Genomic DNA, 17,801 nt, shown 5'->3' on the forward strand with positions numbered 1-17,801 from the left:
CAAATAATTTTGTATTTTGGACATTTTAGGCTTCTAGTCTCTAAACACTGAAAACAATTGCCATTCGAAATGGTAAGAATCAACATGGCCACGGTGAGCAGGAGACCTGGGACTTATCTATTTAGCTGTTTCTTTTGGACAGTGTTTACATTCTAGAGACTGTCTGGGGAGTGTTGACCAAGGTTTCTGTCCCACCTGGTCCTGCAGTCATTCAGTCCCAAAGCAATACACAGAGGTCTACATTAATTATAAACTGATGGACCCATAATCTCAGGCTTCTTATTAACTCTTAGAACTTATATTAGCCCATTATTTTTGTCTATGTTAGCCACGTGGCTCAGTACCTTATTCGGTGAGGCAGTTACATCTTGCTTCTTCTGCGTCTGGGTCACAACTGCAGAATGAAACTTCCCTCTTCCCAGAATTCTCATTGCTCTGCCTCTATTTCCTGCCTGGTCGCCCTACCTATACTTCTTGCCTGGCTACTGGCCAATCAGCGTTTATTTAAAATATAAGTGACAGGGTGCAGGCCATTGTCCCACAGCAGGGGAGGGCTGAGAGACAAACAGTACCAATTAGAAACTTTAAAATTTATAGTTGCTATAATAATTTGCCCATATATAATTATTACTGTTGAGACTGAACACTTTCCAGGTAAACTCAATTGATGTTACTAGCTAGAAGGGCCCTGTGTCTGTAAATGGCTGCCAGTCAGCACATATTTACTTGCTGTTTTGTGGTCGTGGGTAGAGGTACGGTAAAATCAGTATGCTGAGGAGACTGCGTAACTGTGGTAGGTAGTATACCCCTGTTTTACTTTACAGAGCCTACTTCCTGAGTTCTAGGTCTAAAGCCAATTTTGAGGTTTTTATGTTATTTCAGTCAAACAGATAAGGAACATCCTCAGGCCCAATCTACGGTCCCAAATCTGATGCCTTTCAGGGTCTTATATAAATTTCTTTGGACAGTGGTGTGAGCAGACTGGAAAGCTTCCTTTACTTTAATGATTGATTTTGTTGTCTGATTATATTTGGTTATAATTCTCATTTGCCTTTAAGGCCTTCCTGTCTATGCCTAGAAAAACTTGTTAGTCCTCAGTATCTTTCCCTCATCCATATAGAAGCATATTCTGGCCCTAATGAGACTTGGGCTATCAGTCACTCTCCCTTCTAGATGAGTCTCTCATCTGAGGCTTCTCTAATGTGCAGAGGATGGCTCTGAGTGCACCCCCCCAATCAGCAGCAGACTAACGGGGTTAGTATGATGGAGAAAGAGAATATAAATGCCGACAGCCTTAGTCACAATGTCCAAAGCAGTTTGTTTGTTTTAGATAGACATTCAAAAAAGACAGTTCACAAGTGAAGAGTTGATAGTAAAAATCACACAAATCCTCAGTCACTTGCAGCTTACTGCGCCCCCGTGTCTGCATTTGGTGCGCTTTTACCCTGTTACCGAGCTTCGGGCAAGGGGCAGGAGGTTAAAATACACAAACACAGACAGACAGAAAGACAGAAACACAGGTCATCCTTGAATTCCCCAAGAATGCCCCCTTTATTGTGTTCAGGGGCAGATTATATAGAGATAGCCACGCTCCAGCCAAACCCACCAGAAACCACTCTCCTGTCATCAGGAACTCCTGAAGGTCTCGTGCTCAGAGCAGCTGTAAGCACTCAGGATCAGGGGATTACAAGAAATACAGGATCTGGGGGTCTCACTGCTCCCAACAGTCACTGATAACATTGCCTAGCTTCTGACCTCAGCAAGCGTCAAGTATTCAAATTCCAAATAACGCAGTAAGTTTGTAGATGTCTTGACTGTATGATTCATTTTACAATTTGTTATATGGGCATGGAATGGCACATGAAATGGGGAGCTTAGCCAACAGCTGACATCATTGACTGACCCTCTAAAAAACAACTACCACAAGGGCCATCTCAGTGTTGGAGTTACGTGGCAGATTCCTTATCTTGAAGTATATTCTTACATATTGTATATATATTATATAATAAAATATGCTGTGATTTTTGGGTGATGATGGTGCCATAATTCTTTGCTTTTTAAATGGGTACAGGGACATATTTGTGTCTACAAATATCCTGGTTCTAATCTATAAACATAAAATGCTGTCAACTCTATGAAATTAAACATAAACACATGACTCAGAATAAAGTTGGCATATTTTATAGAAATGTTTTATTTAAAAAAAAAAGAGCCTTAGAATGTCCAGTAGTAGGCATGAAACTTGCCTTCAAGCCAGAGAATTGTGTTTTAATCAAAGTGGTCATTTTCCCCCTTTGGTAAAACTTTTTAAAGGCTTAATCAGTTACACTAGGGGTGTTTAATATTTAATTGTGAATTTAAAATTATTGCAGAAGAAAATTAGGAAGGCAAACTTCAACTATACAACTAAAAATGATATTCCTGTTATCTTCAGCATGAACCAAATTTTCTCCTACAATCACATACATGTCTCAATTTCATCTTGAAGATAAAATTCCCCTTAGCACTCTGACAAGTTCTTTTGGAGATAGCACAATAACAATCATGCCAAATGCTTGGTGGACACAGGGTGCCTTGTTCAGCCAGGTGTAGTGGGACCTGCTTATAATCACAACCCTGTGGAGGATAACCCGGGCGATGCAGTGGGAGGGCTAACCCGGGCGATGCAGGGAGGTCCTGCCTTTTAAAAAGTGTAAATAAGATGAAACTACTTATTATAGCAAATCAATCATATTGTTTATATTTTTCTCCACTCCTCTTTATTCCTCCCCCCTTTCTATCCTCTCCCATGATCCCCACGCTCCCAATTTACTCAGGAGATCTTGTCTTTTTCTACTTCCCATGTAGATTAGATCTATGTAAGTCTCTTAGGGTCCTCAGCTCGTGTGTTAATTTCAGATATCACTGGAATTTGTAGTTTTCAAATAATCTGTCATTTCTTTTAACCTTGTATATTTAAACATGAGCAATTTTTCCTTACTCTTCTGCAGATGAGCCATGTTTGGGCGACAAGTCCATATTCTGCCAAATGGAGGTGCTAGCTCGATACTGCTCCATACCAGGGTATAACAAGTTATGCTGTGAGTCATGTAGCAAGCGCAGTGGTACCCTGCCGCCACCATACCTTCAAGAAGCTGCTGAAATCCACAGTGATGCCATCTTTGGTCCTAGTGACCTCCCGAGGTCTCTAGTGATGCCTACACCCTTTCTCCCTTACTACTCAGGGACCCGTGCTGAGAAGAAATCCTTGAGTAGCATCTCTTCCCTGGCAAATCCAAATGCTGATGCTGCATTCAGAGCCAGCAGCCAACCTAGTGCTAACTTCCCCCAGAAGAAAACACAGCAGGCTGGAAGAAAGACACTGGTCTCAGTACCACCCTCCTCATCCATGAAAACTAGTGGCTTCCATTCTGCCTCATCCGTGGCTGCTGCCCCCTCCCCTGCTATCAGTGATTCCATAGGTGCTTCTACCCAGACAAGAACCCCAAAGAAAGATGGAAAGAATATTAGCAAGAGACATCCAGTCAGGTCAGCCACCTAAAAGAGCTGAGAAAGCGGACCCTATGGGGATAGAGATCAAAGGGAAACCTGAGCAGCCTCCCTCCTTGCATGGTGCATACAGCTTGTTTAAATAAAAGCAGGACCCTCCGCACAAGGTTTACTCTCGTCCTCAGCGAATGGAAGGACAGGAAGTGCTGGCTCACTTTTTAGTTGCTTCCATCCATCTCCTGTTCCATATCTACTTGTTTACCAGAATCCATTGGGGGGGAAAAAAGCACCAAAGACTGTTTTCAGAAAGGAAGAGCCCAGCTGCAGCGGCACCTGCCTAGAATCCCCACATTTGGGAAACTAAGGCAGAAGGACAGCTGCCAGTTCTGGGCCAGCCTGGAACGCTTCTCTCAAACACAGAAAAGGGATGGAACATGGTTAAACGTGTTGGCTGTTCTCTAAAGAAGCAAAGAGCCTGCAGCCGATTGTGCATATCAGCTGATTTTTGTTTGTTTTTAAAAAGTCACAGTAAAAAAATCATACAGATGCCAATGGTTTACGCGTCAAAAAAAATTTTGGAAACAATTCTTAGACTTGCATTCCTATTTATCTATATTAGAAATACTGTATGAGCAAATTTGCAACTGTTGTGTAAATACTGTACATTGCAGAAATCAGTATTATTTTAAAAAAGATGTTCTCCAACGATTGTTTACTATCTTACATTTCTGGAAGTTCTAGGGTGCCTGTCATTGAGTATTGCCTTATGAGACATTCCATGAGTTGATTTCAAAGCAGCACATTACGAAGAAGTTGGGATCGCAGCTACTGACCATATCAAGAGGGCTGGCCATGTGTTGTCTGTTGACACTGTGGGTGTACAGGTGCCTCGCTACATCTCTGCCTTCCAATCTTACCACAGAAGGAGCAGGCCTGGCATCTTCATGTGTCTATGCGCACACCGTGCAGTGGATGAGCTTGTATAAGACAAACCCCAGCCTTCTTGCCATCGTATCAAAGGGCGTCCTTGCGACAGCGCGCACCTCAGCGATGTCCTGTTCTTGTGCTAACGGTTGTACTTGATAATCACAAAGGTGTTGTGCGTGTTTTCTCCCAGCTGAGAAAAGTGGCACCAGGCTAGAACTGACACTTGAGCACATTAGTGCTTTGAAAGCAGGCTCAAGGAAGTGTCTTTGTCATGGTTGAGATATTTATTTTCTGCATGGTTCATAGCTAAATGTTCACAGCCACGGTGCATCTGACCAACATGCTCAACAATGCCAGAAATGCTCCCTCCCGGGAGTGAATGTACAATAGTTGTATATAGGATACAGATCTGAAGATATTTATTTTAAGAGTTGATTTTTTTCTTGATAGTCTTTTTATGTCTTTAATATTTACACTAATATCAATGACATTTTAGTAAACTAGAGAGACATAATTAGAGGTGTGTGCTGCGTTCTATGCAGAAAGGACAAATTTCAACTAAGCACACAACCAACTCAAAGAACTAAAATTGAACAGATCCTTATTTAATTGGCAGTACTTGATTGAATCCAGGGCCTCAGAGATGCTGAGCAAGCACTCCATCACTGTGCTGTATCCCTAGCCCCTTTTGTATTCAATACAATCTAAATATTCCTAAGTTATCTGGGCAGGCCTTGAACTTGTGACCCAGCTGCTACCACCATTCAAGAATCTAGGATCACAGGCATTTCTTGTGTTTTTGATATTTGCATTTTTTAAGGAGCTGATAGAGAGTTGGTCATTTGTTCCCCTTCAAGGACACATAAAACCGTCAGGAATTCAGCTAGCTGTTTAATGAACTAGTGCATTAGAAACATGTCCCAAAGCCAGGTGCACGCACACATGTCATCCCAGCATTCAGAAGTTGAGGCAGGAGGCTTGCTGTGAGTGTGCAGCCAGCCTGGTCTATGTAGCAAGATCATGTCTCAAACAAAACATATTTTAAATATATGCACTTCCTAAACTGTGCTTAAAGACAAAAAGTGTTATGAGCATGCTTTAAGTCATTTCCAAACATGTCTAGAAATTTGAAGACTGAAGTTGCGATGCATTATCCCTTGAAAGCACAACCTGAGTGAGGCGCTTTGCGTTGTAGCCATTATACAAATGAACAGCCTAAGCTATGACTCGATACCTCGAAAGAATTGCTGCTACTCCGTGCAAGAATTTTAATTGTCAAGTTAGGTGACTTCCTGAGCGTTAACAATCCTTGAGCCTTATAAAAAGATCTGTCTTTCTTGAAAACTTCACTAGGACAAAATTCTCTCTAGTTTACTTGGGTGTACACACATCCGGTCCACAGGGAATCCGAAGACGGTCACACACATACACCTCCCATAAGATGTACATATTCCTTCCACTTTTTACCTATATGCTTTCTTTTCTACTAAGCTGAAAGTTCCTTTTTATCAAGGTGTACACTACTGATGCTGTTTGTTGTATTGGGAACACATAGCAATAAAAACGTGAAAGAGGAGGTGTGGCCTGACCTTGATTTCCTTGCTAGTTGCCCTGGCACTTTTCCTCCTGTCACGTGAAGACAATGACCACACTCTGAGGATACAGAATGAGGAGACTGTCTCTTGTTTCCTCCTTGCGATCAACCACAGCTTTAGAGATGGGAAGAAGCTGTGGGGAGTGGATAAGCCGAATGCTGTCCCGGGAGAACTATGTGAGAGAACAGTAAGATTGATGGTTTTGGGGGAAGAAAGCAGAGGTTTTATAACGTGAACTCTCAGGGTAGATTCAATGTCCAGTAGCCTTGGACCATGATTGAGAGTGGGACAGGCTATCCCTCTGGTCTCAGGACAGCAAGGAGGAACAGAACACCACAGTGAGTGGGTGGCCTTCTGTTAGGTAAAGAGGATACCTAACATGCCAGTTTGAAGCTCTGCCTGCCACCTCATACCCGAGTTTCAGTTTCTTCAGCAGTAATATAGACAGCAGCACTCTGAGGTTACAGTGGAAATGAAAGAGCATTGTAGTCAGCACAGGGCCTAACAACGGGGTCTCCTAACAGAGAGCAAACCGTCGTCCACACAGCCCCCATCAGCGTCCTTACACAACTGAAACACAGCTTTCCTCTAGTGTCTGTCTCCTTTGGCGTCAGAATTACCCAGTCTCACTGCAGGTGAACAAGATGGCGTGGGAAACCTAAAGCCAAACAGCTTTAAAAGTTCACGTAACGAACGCGGTTTAAATGCTCTGCGGACACTGATTTGGCAGATTTTTGAGCTGCTCTCCCTTTGCCCTTTCTGAACGCTGGTCCGACCTGGCAGCCACACTCTGTGTGTGTTCCTGACACATTTATTTCCTCTAGGTAATTTGCAGGCCAGCACAGAAATCCGTCTTCTGGACACACTATGTTTTCTTTATGAAGAAGCCTTTTAAATGTAAGCTATCGAAGACAAAAGTCAATATAAGAACGGTAGGGATGGGATAAAGCCAGAGCATGTCACCTTCTAAAGTGTTAAAAGGGACGACTGGATCCACTTACAGTCACGGGAAATAGAAAACCCCACCAGTGTGCACAGGCTAAAACCGCTCGCATTGGTCCCAGAGGCTTTGAGATGACTCAGCCAGAGCTGAAGGTGAACTTTAACAACTCACCGTAATATTGTCTACGATCCCACGACAACATAATTCACTAAAATGAACTTGAGGCCCCTAATTCTCAGAACAAAAGTGCTACAGTTTTTGTGATCTTAACAGGCAGTTTACCTAGGAATTGCTTCAGAGAGCACCAGCTAGCATTGTGTTAAAACTGTTGCTTTAAAGCCAGCATTGGGAGGCAGAGGTAGGTGGATTTCTGAGTTCTAGGCCAGCCTGGTCTAGGAATGAATTCCAGCACAGCCAGGACTTCCAAAATGCAAAACAACAACAACCAAAAAAAAATCCAGCCAAATGTTGCTTTGAAATTTTAGTATTTTCCAGCCAGTTCAGTTTCAGACAGAAGCTTCCCCCCCCCCCACCAAGTTTAACAGTCACTGCTAAATATCGGACATGCTAATGTAACATGTGCATCCACACAGAACAGTTCTTAGATATCCTGCTTGGAGAGCGCATGGAAAGATGTTCATAGTAGTTTAAATGAGGGGAGCTTCTCAGTGGTGGAAGATAAAGGTGAGTGCATCTGTTCTCCATTGCTTTGGCAAAGAGCTAAGAGCTGTGACAATAGCTGGTGCCCTAGTTAAGAGCGTTGAGAGTGAAGCCGGCTGACTTGTATCCTATTTCTAGTCAGCTCTCTGTGACGTGCATCTGAGCCTTGGTTCTTTTATCTGTGAAATTTAACAGCCCATTCTTCATGGAATCATTTAGGCAAAATAAAAATTGATAACCCAGAAAAAGTAATGAACAGCATATTCATTAGATGTATTAGATAGGTATTAGATGTTTTATAAAAATTCAAAACTATAATTTTCTCACAAAAGTCTTTGAGATGATCTAGTTTGATTATTTTAAAACCAGTTATGACTCCATATTCTATACTTCCTGTGTGAGGCAGAAGCATGTGCATGCAGACAAATAATAGGTTATGTAGGCGGCAGTTATCATACGACCTGGAAGATCACTAAAATCATCAAGGTCTTGCCTGTGGTACATCACATATCAAAACATTGTGCCCAAATTTAATGTCGCCAAATCCTTTTCAGGGGTAAGGTACTTAACTTGACATGCAGAAAGGAGGACCTGGCTATTTATATGCCTGGGAAGAACAGTTTACATACTTGACGCTTTGTCAAGAAAAACAAAACTCTCTTTCATGCTTCTCACTGGTCCATAGCTCTCCAGTTTGTCTATCAGAAGTTATCTACCTGCCTGCCACGTTCCGTGGGGACTGCTCTGGGACACACATGCCCCAGAATTCTGACATGTTCAGTCATCTCTCTTCGTCACTTTACTGGACAGGACCTAAGAACACTCAGGTGAGGCACACCCCTTTCGCCTCTGCAGATCTGTCTGAGCTACACGGTGTGGGACTCGGGTTTGTTTTGACATCTCAGAGGTCACAGGGTGGGTTAAACGACAGCACCAACTCTGGCAGGATATGTTAACATCTCTAGCACAGAGCATGGAGTCTGGTTTTCAGAAGAGACAGGCATTGTGAGTCTGCTGGTCTTTGCTCTGGGGTCCAGTGATTGTTATAAATGTTTAGAGGCAGTTACGGTCTCCATAAAGGGCTTCTTTAACACAGAGCCAGTTCTGTATTTGTTTCCCTCCCATCTTTGTTATCTTGACTTGGATCTTCAGTGTGTTTTCCTACAACACTCAGTATATTCATGAGTTTATAAGTTAGATTTTTATTTCACATTTTAGGTGAAGGAGCTAAGCCACAGCCAAGTCTGTCCTATTAAAGAGACAAAAATCAAAAACTTTGCTTTTGCTCCACCCCTTCACCAGTTCCCTGATCTCTTCCTGCAGCTCGTAGTCTCCTTCCACCCCTTCTGCCCCCACCACTTGCCAGCCCTCACTCTCCTACCCTCTGCCTGTCTTCTGTGCTAACTCCAGGAAGCTCTAGGAGGCCAATCCCAGCAGCTTAGCCCAAATCCATCTTGGAGTTAAGGGAATCTCCTGGGCTCTGATCCTGTGCTGGGCATGTGTAAAGGCGCTCAAACCCAACAAGGAACAAGACAGTGAAAATTCCCAACCCTGGCTGTGTTTAGGAGCTTACAGGGGAAGAAGAAGCAAGTGCCTTCTATGGGCTGACTACTCAGCAGGTTAAAAGGAGTCAGAAAAAGAACATAGTGTCATGTTAGGGATTATAATGGTACAATTTAATACCTGTGACAATATTATATGTGCAATTTCTGTGGAGGAAGATTCAAGGAGGAAAGAGCTCCCAGTGAAGAGTGCAGAGGTGGAGTAACAGCTGCCCAGTTTAATCACAGAACTGAGAAAGAGGTTCTAATGATGGGGGAAGGGAGGCAATTAAGAGTAAGACAGGACTCCTGGGTCAGTGTGAGATTTGGCTTTGAATTTTCTGAGTTTCTCCACTGCTCTGCATAGCAACGAGCTCAGGATTTGACCTCAGTATGAGTTTGAAACCTTTCTATTCATAAACTATACTGTTTCTCTCCTATTAAATTCTCTTAGTTCCCTTATCTATACCATAGAGCTTGCTCGAGTCTAGCTCACTTCTAGAGTACAATCAAATGGGAATAAAATGAGCTCATTTGCCTGAAAAATGTGTAAAGGTGCTAAAACATTAGAAATCAACCCAGGAAAGCCTCCTCTGACTCCTGTTCTTTTCCTAGTTGCCTTGGCTGGCTCCTCTGTCTCACATGATTCCTTGCAAAGTTAGTTCTTTTATATTTTTGGTTGTGAGCCTAACCTTTAACAGCTCAGCCATCCCTCCAGGCCACAAAGTTAGTTCTCTGTCTATGTATATAAGCCTCCAGGTTTATATTAAAGTAAAAAAGCATCTACAAGTATCTTTGAGGATATTAGCTCTGTACTTCAGCATCTCTCAAAGTATAGGTTCCATCCTTCCTGGAGACTGGTCCTAACTCCTGTGTGTTTGTTCCTTGTGAGGTTCAGCTTCACAGAGTAGCTATCACCTCTCTCTCTCTCTCTCTCTCTCTCTCTCTCTCTCTCTCTCTCTCTCTCTCTCTCTCTCTCTCTCTCTCTCTCGTTTTTTAACTCAAGTGCATATTTGGTCAGCTGTCTTGGCCCGTTGTTTTCCCTTTTAAAATCTGTCCTGCATCTGCTCCCTTCTGTTTGTCATCATTGTCGATGCCTAGTTCACCTCAATTTTGGGAAGTCTTGGTACTGTGTTGAGTAGTGGAGGAAGAGCAGAAGGGACCTACAGGTATTTACAAGTAGCGCGGGTCCTGGTAGAAGCCTAGAGCTTGGGGAAGGTTGAAGGATTGCCCTACAACAAATAACAAATATCTTTAACACAGCCTAAATAAATCTGTCCCTGAAACCTCACCAAACCTCTGCTCCCTGAAGTCACCGTCCCACCCCAAACCTTTTGTTCTCTGTCTTACAAGGTTCAAATTCTTTTCTTCAGCAAGGAGCATAACACACTCTTCTAAGAAAGCCAACCTAATTTGTTTGGGAGTCTTCGAATCTGCCACTAGGAGACTATAAACATTTAAGCCTTTAAACTTAATGGTAACTTAGTGGTAACTAGCAATAGCATTTTCAGACTGCAAGCATGGTGGTGAATGTCAGATGAAGTGTTTAGAAAATAAATCTTACCTCTTCATTAATTAAAATAATGAGAAAAATGAAGAAAAGGGCCCTAGAGTAGTAGATTTCCAGATTCATAGCACAATGAGCAGAAGTACTCAACACTGAACATAGTGCCTAGCTGCGTGTCCTCTGCAGTTCTTCCTAAATATGTAGTTTCTGGTATTAAAGATAAACTCCTTGTAGCTTTTGCATACTTCTTGACCTCTAACCTCTCTTTATCATACTATCTCACACCCAGATGCCACAAACATATAGGAAAGACAATCAGTACTTCTCTGAGGTGACCAGACTATTAAAAGTTTGCCATCCAAACTTTGTAAAGATCAGAGTACAATTTTCTCATTGTTTGATACTATTTCCCCACCAATATGTTAATTTCAGGCCATCTCTAAAGGGAATATGGGCCAGGCACAGATTTGAAAGTAGGATTGACATAAAGAACTATCACTCTATGGGACTTACAAACAAGTTGCACACATGGGTGCTTGATTGAGAAGGTCACTACAATTCTTGTGTAATCCTGTGACTCTGGAGCCCTGCTTGCTCTACAGGAATGGTCACTGAAAATGATCTTTCCTGAAATGGTTAAAATCTGCTTGGTTTAATGAAAATCATTTAGAACCTGACTGAATCCTGCCTTGATATTTATGACTACTAATTGGTTAAGGTTCCTGGAGAGTGAGATGCTTAAGGATAGAGGAGAAATTTCTTAAAGGAAACCTTATCTCTTACAAGGGATACCCAAAGACTGGAGCTGACTTTCCTTATCCAAAGTACACCTTCAGAATCAATCTCCAATGACAAAAATGCTAATTATCTTTCCAAACTTAGGAGCTCATATATTCTGATTAACTAGTTAAGATTACCTATAATACAAAAACCTGAGATTAATATATACATATATCTTTACACATGTATATATAACATTTTATATGTATATTATAACTAGTTATATCGTCCCAATGGAAAGAGAGACAGAAGCTACTGTGGAGTGACTACCATTGGAGCTTCACTTATCTCTCTGATCATACAAGAAGAAAGATGTGCTTCTGCCCACACAACCTGTAAATCCTTGTGTCGCGCAAGTCCAACATTGTTTCTATCCCTTCACTAACAATATTAGGAATATTGGGAAAATGTTTTATTAGAAAAATCTAAAGTAATACTTCATTGTTATCTGAACTCTTTATGATACAGTGTTCTATTTATGTTTTGAATAAAATTTGATGGAATACCAAAAATAATATAACAAAATTCATCACAAATAAGGTAATAGTTTAGATATTACAGGGCAATCTTTCCCTAACATTAAAACTAACAACTCACGAGGTTAGAACCCTGAACTCAAAGTAACCTAAAGAAAAAATTGAAATTAAAATATAAATTGTTTCAAATATGCCAAACATCAAACAGAATATTCCACAAAATACAAATAATTTTATTAAGAGAAACACATATTCTCAAATCTGATTAAATAAATTGATTTTCTGCTTTTTAGATGCCTGTTTCCTTCATTAGTTACCTTTCTTAGGCCATATAATGATCTTGGATATTTTAACTTTAGCTCTAATACTCTTACTGTGTTAATATGTCACATGAAAATGTTCTGTCATATATGGAAAACAAGACCCTAATATCTTGATAATGATGACAGGCATATTTAATAAGATCCAGCAGTTTCCTCCCTTCTTCTGAAGACTGTTATACCTCCTATGCAGACTCGGTCTAAGCCTTCCTCGTGTGGGACATAGACATCATTTGGCCTCCACTTGCTCAAACTATGGTGCTTGGCCAACAGGAGATTTTTTGGGCTACTTTCATAAAAAAAAAAAAACAGTCTCTTGCATATATATTTCCAATACTTGTCTAATTAAATTATTGAGAAGCTCATTAGTAGGCAATTGAAACTAAATTAAGCTAAGTAATTAAAATACAGTTCATTTAATATGTGTTTTCTTTTTTAAAGTAATGTTTCATTTTGGTGAATTAAAACATTAAACACAATCACTTTTAAGTTCATACCACTAAATCTTCTGAACATGAGATTTTACATGTTTCTATTAAGTATTTTTTTTTTGTTTTTTTTTTGTTTTTCGAGACAGGGTTTCTCTGTAGCTTTGGAGCCTGTCCTGGAACTAGCTCTTGTAGACCAGGCTGGTCTCGAACTCACAGAGATCCGCCTGCCTCTGCCTCCCGAGTGCTGGGATTAAAGCCGTGCACCACCACCGCCTGGCTATTAAGTATTTTTTTTAAACTGAGAATATAGAGAATGTAAAATCCAATAATTTCTATGGTTTTCCATGTACATGATTTAGACAGATTTAATAGCGTATGAACTTATCAAATAGACCCAAGTTAAAATGTAAAGACACTAGGAAGCAGGATCATCACAGGACAGGATCCTCACTGTGTCTGGGCACTTTCTTCAAGTCCCTGTCTGCTATTAAATTGCAAAGGCTGGAGGGCTGGTCTCTGTATTCACTAGTAGAATTCTTGTTTTGGAACAGAAGAGGTGCTTTAAGTTAAAAATAATGTAGAAAGGAAAAAAAGATTCCAAAAGATCAGAAAAGGAAATCTAACAGAAGTAACCACCTTTCCTTATTTCTGGCTGGTTAATGGGCATTTCACTAATTCTGAGATATTCTTTAACGCACAGTTTTAGGATCTTGAAGCTTGTCCTGGTATTTCATTTGCTGCTTCACTGGGTTTAGGATTTTGTTGGCTCAGCTCCCTGCCTCTGAGAGAATTGTGTGGCAGGTAATACAGTTGTCATTATCTCTCTTAGGTAAATAGAGATAAGGCTCACTACACAGCTTGTGGATGAAACTTTAGAAATCTCATAAACTCGTTTATAATGAAAAGATTATGCATAAATTCAAATAAACCTGAGCTCAGAGGAATACTTCATCATCTGAAGTGTCTCTTGGTTACAAACAACAATGAAAATTCAGTGTGTGGAGGAATTGTGCTCTTCCGACCGAGGACCGAGGCAGTCATCATACAGCTCAGACCTAGGGTAACTTAGTCAATGGTTTTGACTTTCTGCGTCTTTGTCTTAAATGAAGACATTTTATCTACTGCCAGATGTTTGTGGGAAATCGTGTGGAAAAATGGCCTTATGGTGTTCCTAGCAGGAACCGTCACTAAATACTGATTTGGGTTCTGAGAAGTCAAGATAAACCCAGCCACAGCAATTAATCATCATGACAGCATCTAATGTCACACCATAAGATGTTAATTGTCAGTGGCAGGAATAATTTCACTGGCAGGAGCAGTGTAAAGTAATTGTGTGGTACCCATGTGAAACTGATCCATTACTGATAGTTTTTTTCTCCTCAAGTCATGTAGACCAATTTTCTCAAATATTTGGGCTTCCACTGAACCAGTGAAGAATTTAACCTCAAATTTGTTCCCCTATAATAGCATCTATCTTACAAAGGACCTGGTTCTGGTGACTCAGTTGTTAAATCATGCTCATCTGTTTGAGAGTGATGTGACCCACTCAGCTCCCTTTCCATCACTTACTGGGTTTGTAATGGCCACATAGCCCCCAGGGTGTTGTCTAACAACACTGCTTGCTAGGATTGTGATACAACCATGTAGGTGTTCTCTTGGCAATACACATTTCACAGCTGACTTGAAGCAATTTTTGTAATTCCAACATCAGAGTAGTAGTTTTAACTATCTAAATCACACCTGTAAAATCCCTGACAGAGAACAGCATTGAGCATTAACTGTTTCAGGTATTGTTTGGAGCTACATGTGAAGTGCTTAAGAGAGATCAGAGATTATGAAACTGTTAATTCATACCTCTATAACTGTGGATAGAATGGTACTTTGCAAAGACATTTGCAGGGCCTGGAGAGATGGCTTTGTGGTTAAGAGCACTGCTTGCTCTTCCAAAGGTCCTGAGTTCAATTACCAGCAACCACATAGTGGCTCACAACCATCTGCAATGAGATCTGGTGCCCTCTTCTGGCCTGCAGGCACACATGCAGGCAGAACACTGTATACATAATAATTTTTTTTTTTAAAAAAAATGCACTTACAATATCTTACAAAAACGATATTTGAGTATTTGATTGCTGTTGTTGAGTATTTGGTGCACTAATATTTCACTCGAGCCACTGCTGAAAGTCTCACAGAAAAACTACATAAGTACATTATGGTTGTGTGAGCTCTCAATGTCAATAAAGCCTATTTTCTCAAGCCACCCCGGGGTCCAGATACTGCCTGACCTTTCCACCACAAATGACTATGGTTTCATTGTCTTTTACAGGGATGGTAAACTCAAGTTGGTTTACTATAAAATTTTTAAAAATTGTTTTTAGATAAAACCATTATCTGAATGCATATTGATAGAAATAAAATAGGTAAGATAATGACATAAGCTTCCATCATTTCCTACCAGGTACTCTTGTCCCTCCCTAGGATCCTTTGATGCTATCTGACAATCTACAGAGCAAAAATTTAGTGTGCTTACCTGAGACAAAGTAGAGTGCATTCACACACACACACACACACACACACACACTATTCTTATACATACAGCTTCCATGGATAAGCCAACATAGCCACAATGACAGGGCCAAGCCTGTGCTGTTTGCTGAATTTTAATCTGTAGGCTATTGCTCAATACCTAACACAGGACTAGTTCTTATCAAGTAATTGGGATTAGGTCAATTACCTTTAACTATATTTTCTTATATAATGTGGTTATAGAATTACCTTAGAACTATAATATCTATAATACAGTTATATTAATACCTTCATAAAATACAGCATTATATCTGAACTTGCATTTAGGTTTTCAATGTCATATTCCAGACTATAAATGTTATAATCACCATTATTTAAATAGTTAACCAAAAATAATTAATATTTTAAATATTTTTATCATAGACTAACACCAATAACAACCCTGGGTACCCTTTGATGCTGTATGACAATCTATCAGAGCAAAAAATAGAGAGTGCTTACCTGAGCCTAGGAAGAGTGCATTCATGATGACAAACAGCATCACATTTGCTTGATGTTCCCCATGAGACAAGACCCTTGAAACAAGGAGAAAGTGTAGTGAGTTATTGAGAGAAAAAGAAAACCAGAAGAAAAATCCATGTATAGGAGATTATTTACCGAATTCTCACTCTGTGACTTACTGAGTCATGGACTTCCATCTCTAATGTCTGAGCAGCTGCCAATGTTAAACATAGTACTCTTCATTGCATTTTTGAAATGGACAGGAAAAGATTCTGTCCACACAGAAATTGGACTAGAATAGGGTTAGCAAGGTGGGTCTGTAGATAAAGGTACTTGCCATCAACCCTGTTTATCATAAACATAATTGCCCACAAAGGAGTAAATATAAACTTTAAAAGAAATTATACTAGACAAAGTCACAGAAACTAAACAATTCTTAAAATATGTGATAGATGGTGGCACATTCCTTTAATCCCAGTACTTGGGAGGCAGAGGCAGGCAGATCTCTGTGAGTTCGAGGCCAGCCTGTTCTACAAGAGCTAGTTCCAGGACAGGCTCCAAAGCTACAGAGAAAACCTGCAGGTGGCTATAAAATACCAAAGAATAAATAAGTGAATCAAGTAAGTTGGCAAAAATGGGGGGAGGGGTTAATTGGGGAGAAGGAAGAAAATGCAAAAGGAAAGAGAGGGAGGATCGAAAAATGCTCCAAGCCGCACTTTATACAGTAATTGCTCCACCATCTTTTCATGAGTGACTTATCAGAACCAAAGATCTGGTAAGGGCTAAACCAAAAGGCAAGGTGGCAAGGCTTTTTGGCATTATTGCTTTGGGAATAAGTGCCTGTCCTTCGCTGTAGATTTTGGCTGTAGCCAATTCCCTTCTTGTTGCATATTTGGGAATTTATTCTTACAGTTCAGAACAGTTTCCCACTGCCGGACCTTGTTCCTGTCTCCTAGGTAAGTGCAGAGAGTTGCCTTCCTACAGTTATCTTCATCAGCAGGCTTGGGGTCCAGGGATAGAGCATCACCTGCCCAAGCTGCTGCTCTGGGTCTCTCACTCAAAGGATTCTTAACTCCTTACTCTCTCCTCACTTTGCTGATGGTTTCAGTTCAGGACTCTCAAGGACAGCAGAAGAATAATTAACTGCAACCCGGAGAGAGACCCATTACAGCCACGACCAGAACAGCTGGTAACAGCATAGCCCAGGACTGATAGTTTAGAGGCTCTTCTGTGCTTAGAACAGTAAAAACCTAGGCCCAAACTGCAGCGCCTGGTGTATGTGTTATCTGACCAAGAGCCATTAACTTCTCCCCTGAATGTTTACGTAGTAAGTTACCTGGTTACCTGGTAGCCTCTGGGCTTGCTGGGAGAAAAGAAGCAGCAAGCTGATTTAAAATACAGTTCATGCCATATTCCTGATTTTACTGAAAATAAACCATTTAGCTCTTTTATCTACTACCTAAAAATGTAGTGTGGCGCACTAACCTTCCCCTCTAGAATTCCTGGATGATTTAATTCCTTTCTTAAGTAACTTTCTCCATTAAGAAGTTTACCAGCCATGTGCTAGCCACTCACAAGGATCTCTCTCTCTCTCTCTCTCTCTCTCTCTCTCTCTCTCTCTCTCTCTCTCTCTCTCTCTCTCTCTCTCTCTCTCTCTCTCTCTCTCTGTGTGTGTGTGTGTGTGTGTGTGTGTGTGTGTGATAGAGAGAGAGAGAGAGACAGACAGAGAGAGAGAGAGAGAGAGAGAGAGAGAGAGAGAGAGAGAGAAAGAACAAGTGAGAGAGAGCCCACATCTGGTTTGCTAGGACTGGGGAATTGCTGGGAACATTTGTGATGGGTGGAACAATGTAGAAACAGGAACAAGAGAGAACAAGAGAGAAAAGGGTATAGAGAAGAAAGAAGCAACATGGACAGACAATTACTGTTATGAGTACAAATCTTTACCCTCAGATTTTTAGGCCCCCTTTAGCTATTCATGGCATCTTTAATTGAACCCAGAATGGAAGTCTTAAAGGCTAAAACTTTTAAGGCTCCCATTAGAAAAATTACACTACAGATGTTTGAAAAGGCCACAAGGAATCATATTTTATTTAAATAAATTACATATA

At 40.8% G+C, this 17,801-nt stretch overlaps 2 protein-coding genes across 3 annotated transcripts in view; one reads left to right on the forward strand and one right to left on the reverse strand.

Annotated features, from left to right (window-relative positions):
- Nucleotides 1-5,992, forward strand: part of Adamts3 (ADAM metallopeptidase with thrombospondin type 1 motif 3) — a 214,280-nt gene extending 208,288 nt beyond the window's left edge. For both annotated transcript variants that reach the window (XM_038330474.1, XM_038330465.1), the window contains exon 22: nucleotides 2,991-5,992. In XM_038330474.1, the coding sequence (XP_038186402.1) occupies nucleotides 2,991-3,541 (551 nt within the window). In that variant the 3' untranslated portion in view covers nucleotides 3,542-5,992. The remainder of the gene's footprint in view (nucleotides 1-2,990) is intronic.
- Nucleotides 5,993-15,693: 9,701 nt separating this feature from the next.
- The window catches only part of Npffr2 (neuropeptide FF receptor 2), a 157,383-nt gene continuing 155,275 nt past the window's right edge, over nucleotides 15,694-17,801 (reverse strand). Inside the window, exon 6 of the mRNA XM_038343753.1 lies at nucleotides 15,694-15,767. Within this exon, the coding sequence (XP_038199681.1) occupies nucleotides 15,733-15,767 (35 nt within the window). The 3' untranslated portion in view covers nucleotides 15,694-15,732. The remainder of the gene's footprint in view (nucleotides 15,768-17,801) is intronic.

This window comes from Arvicola amphibius, chromosome 1 (genome assembly GCF_903992535.2).
Source record: "Arvicola amphibius chromosome 1, mArvAmp1.2, whole genome shotgun sequence".
NCBI lineage: Eukaryota > Metazoa > Chordata > Mammalia > Rodentia > Cricetidae > Arvicola > Arvicola amphibius.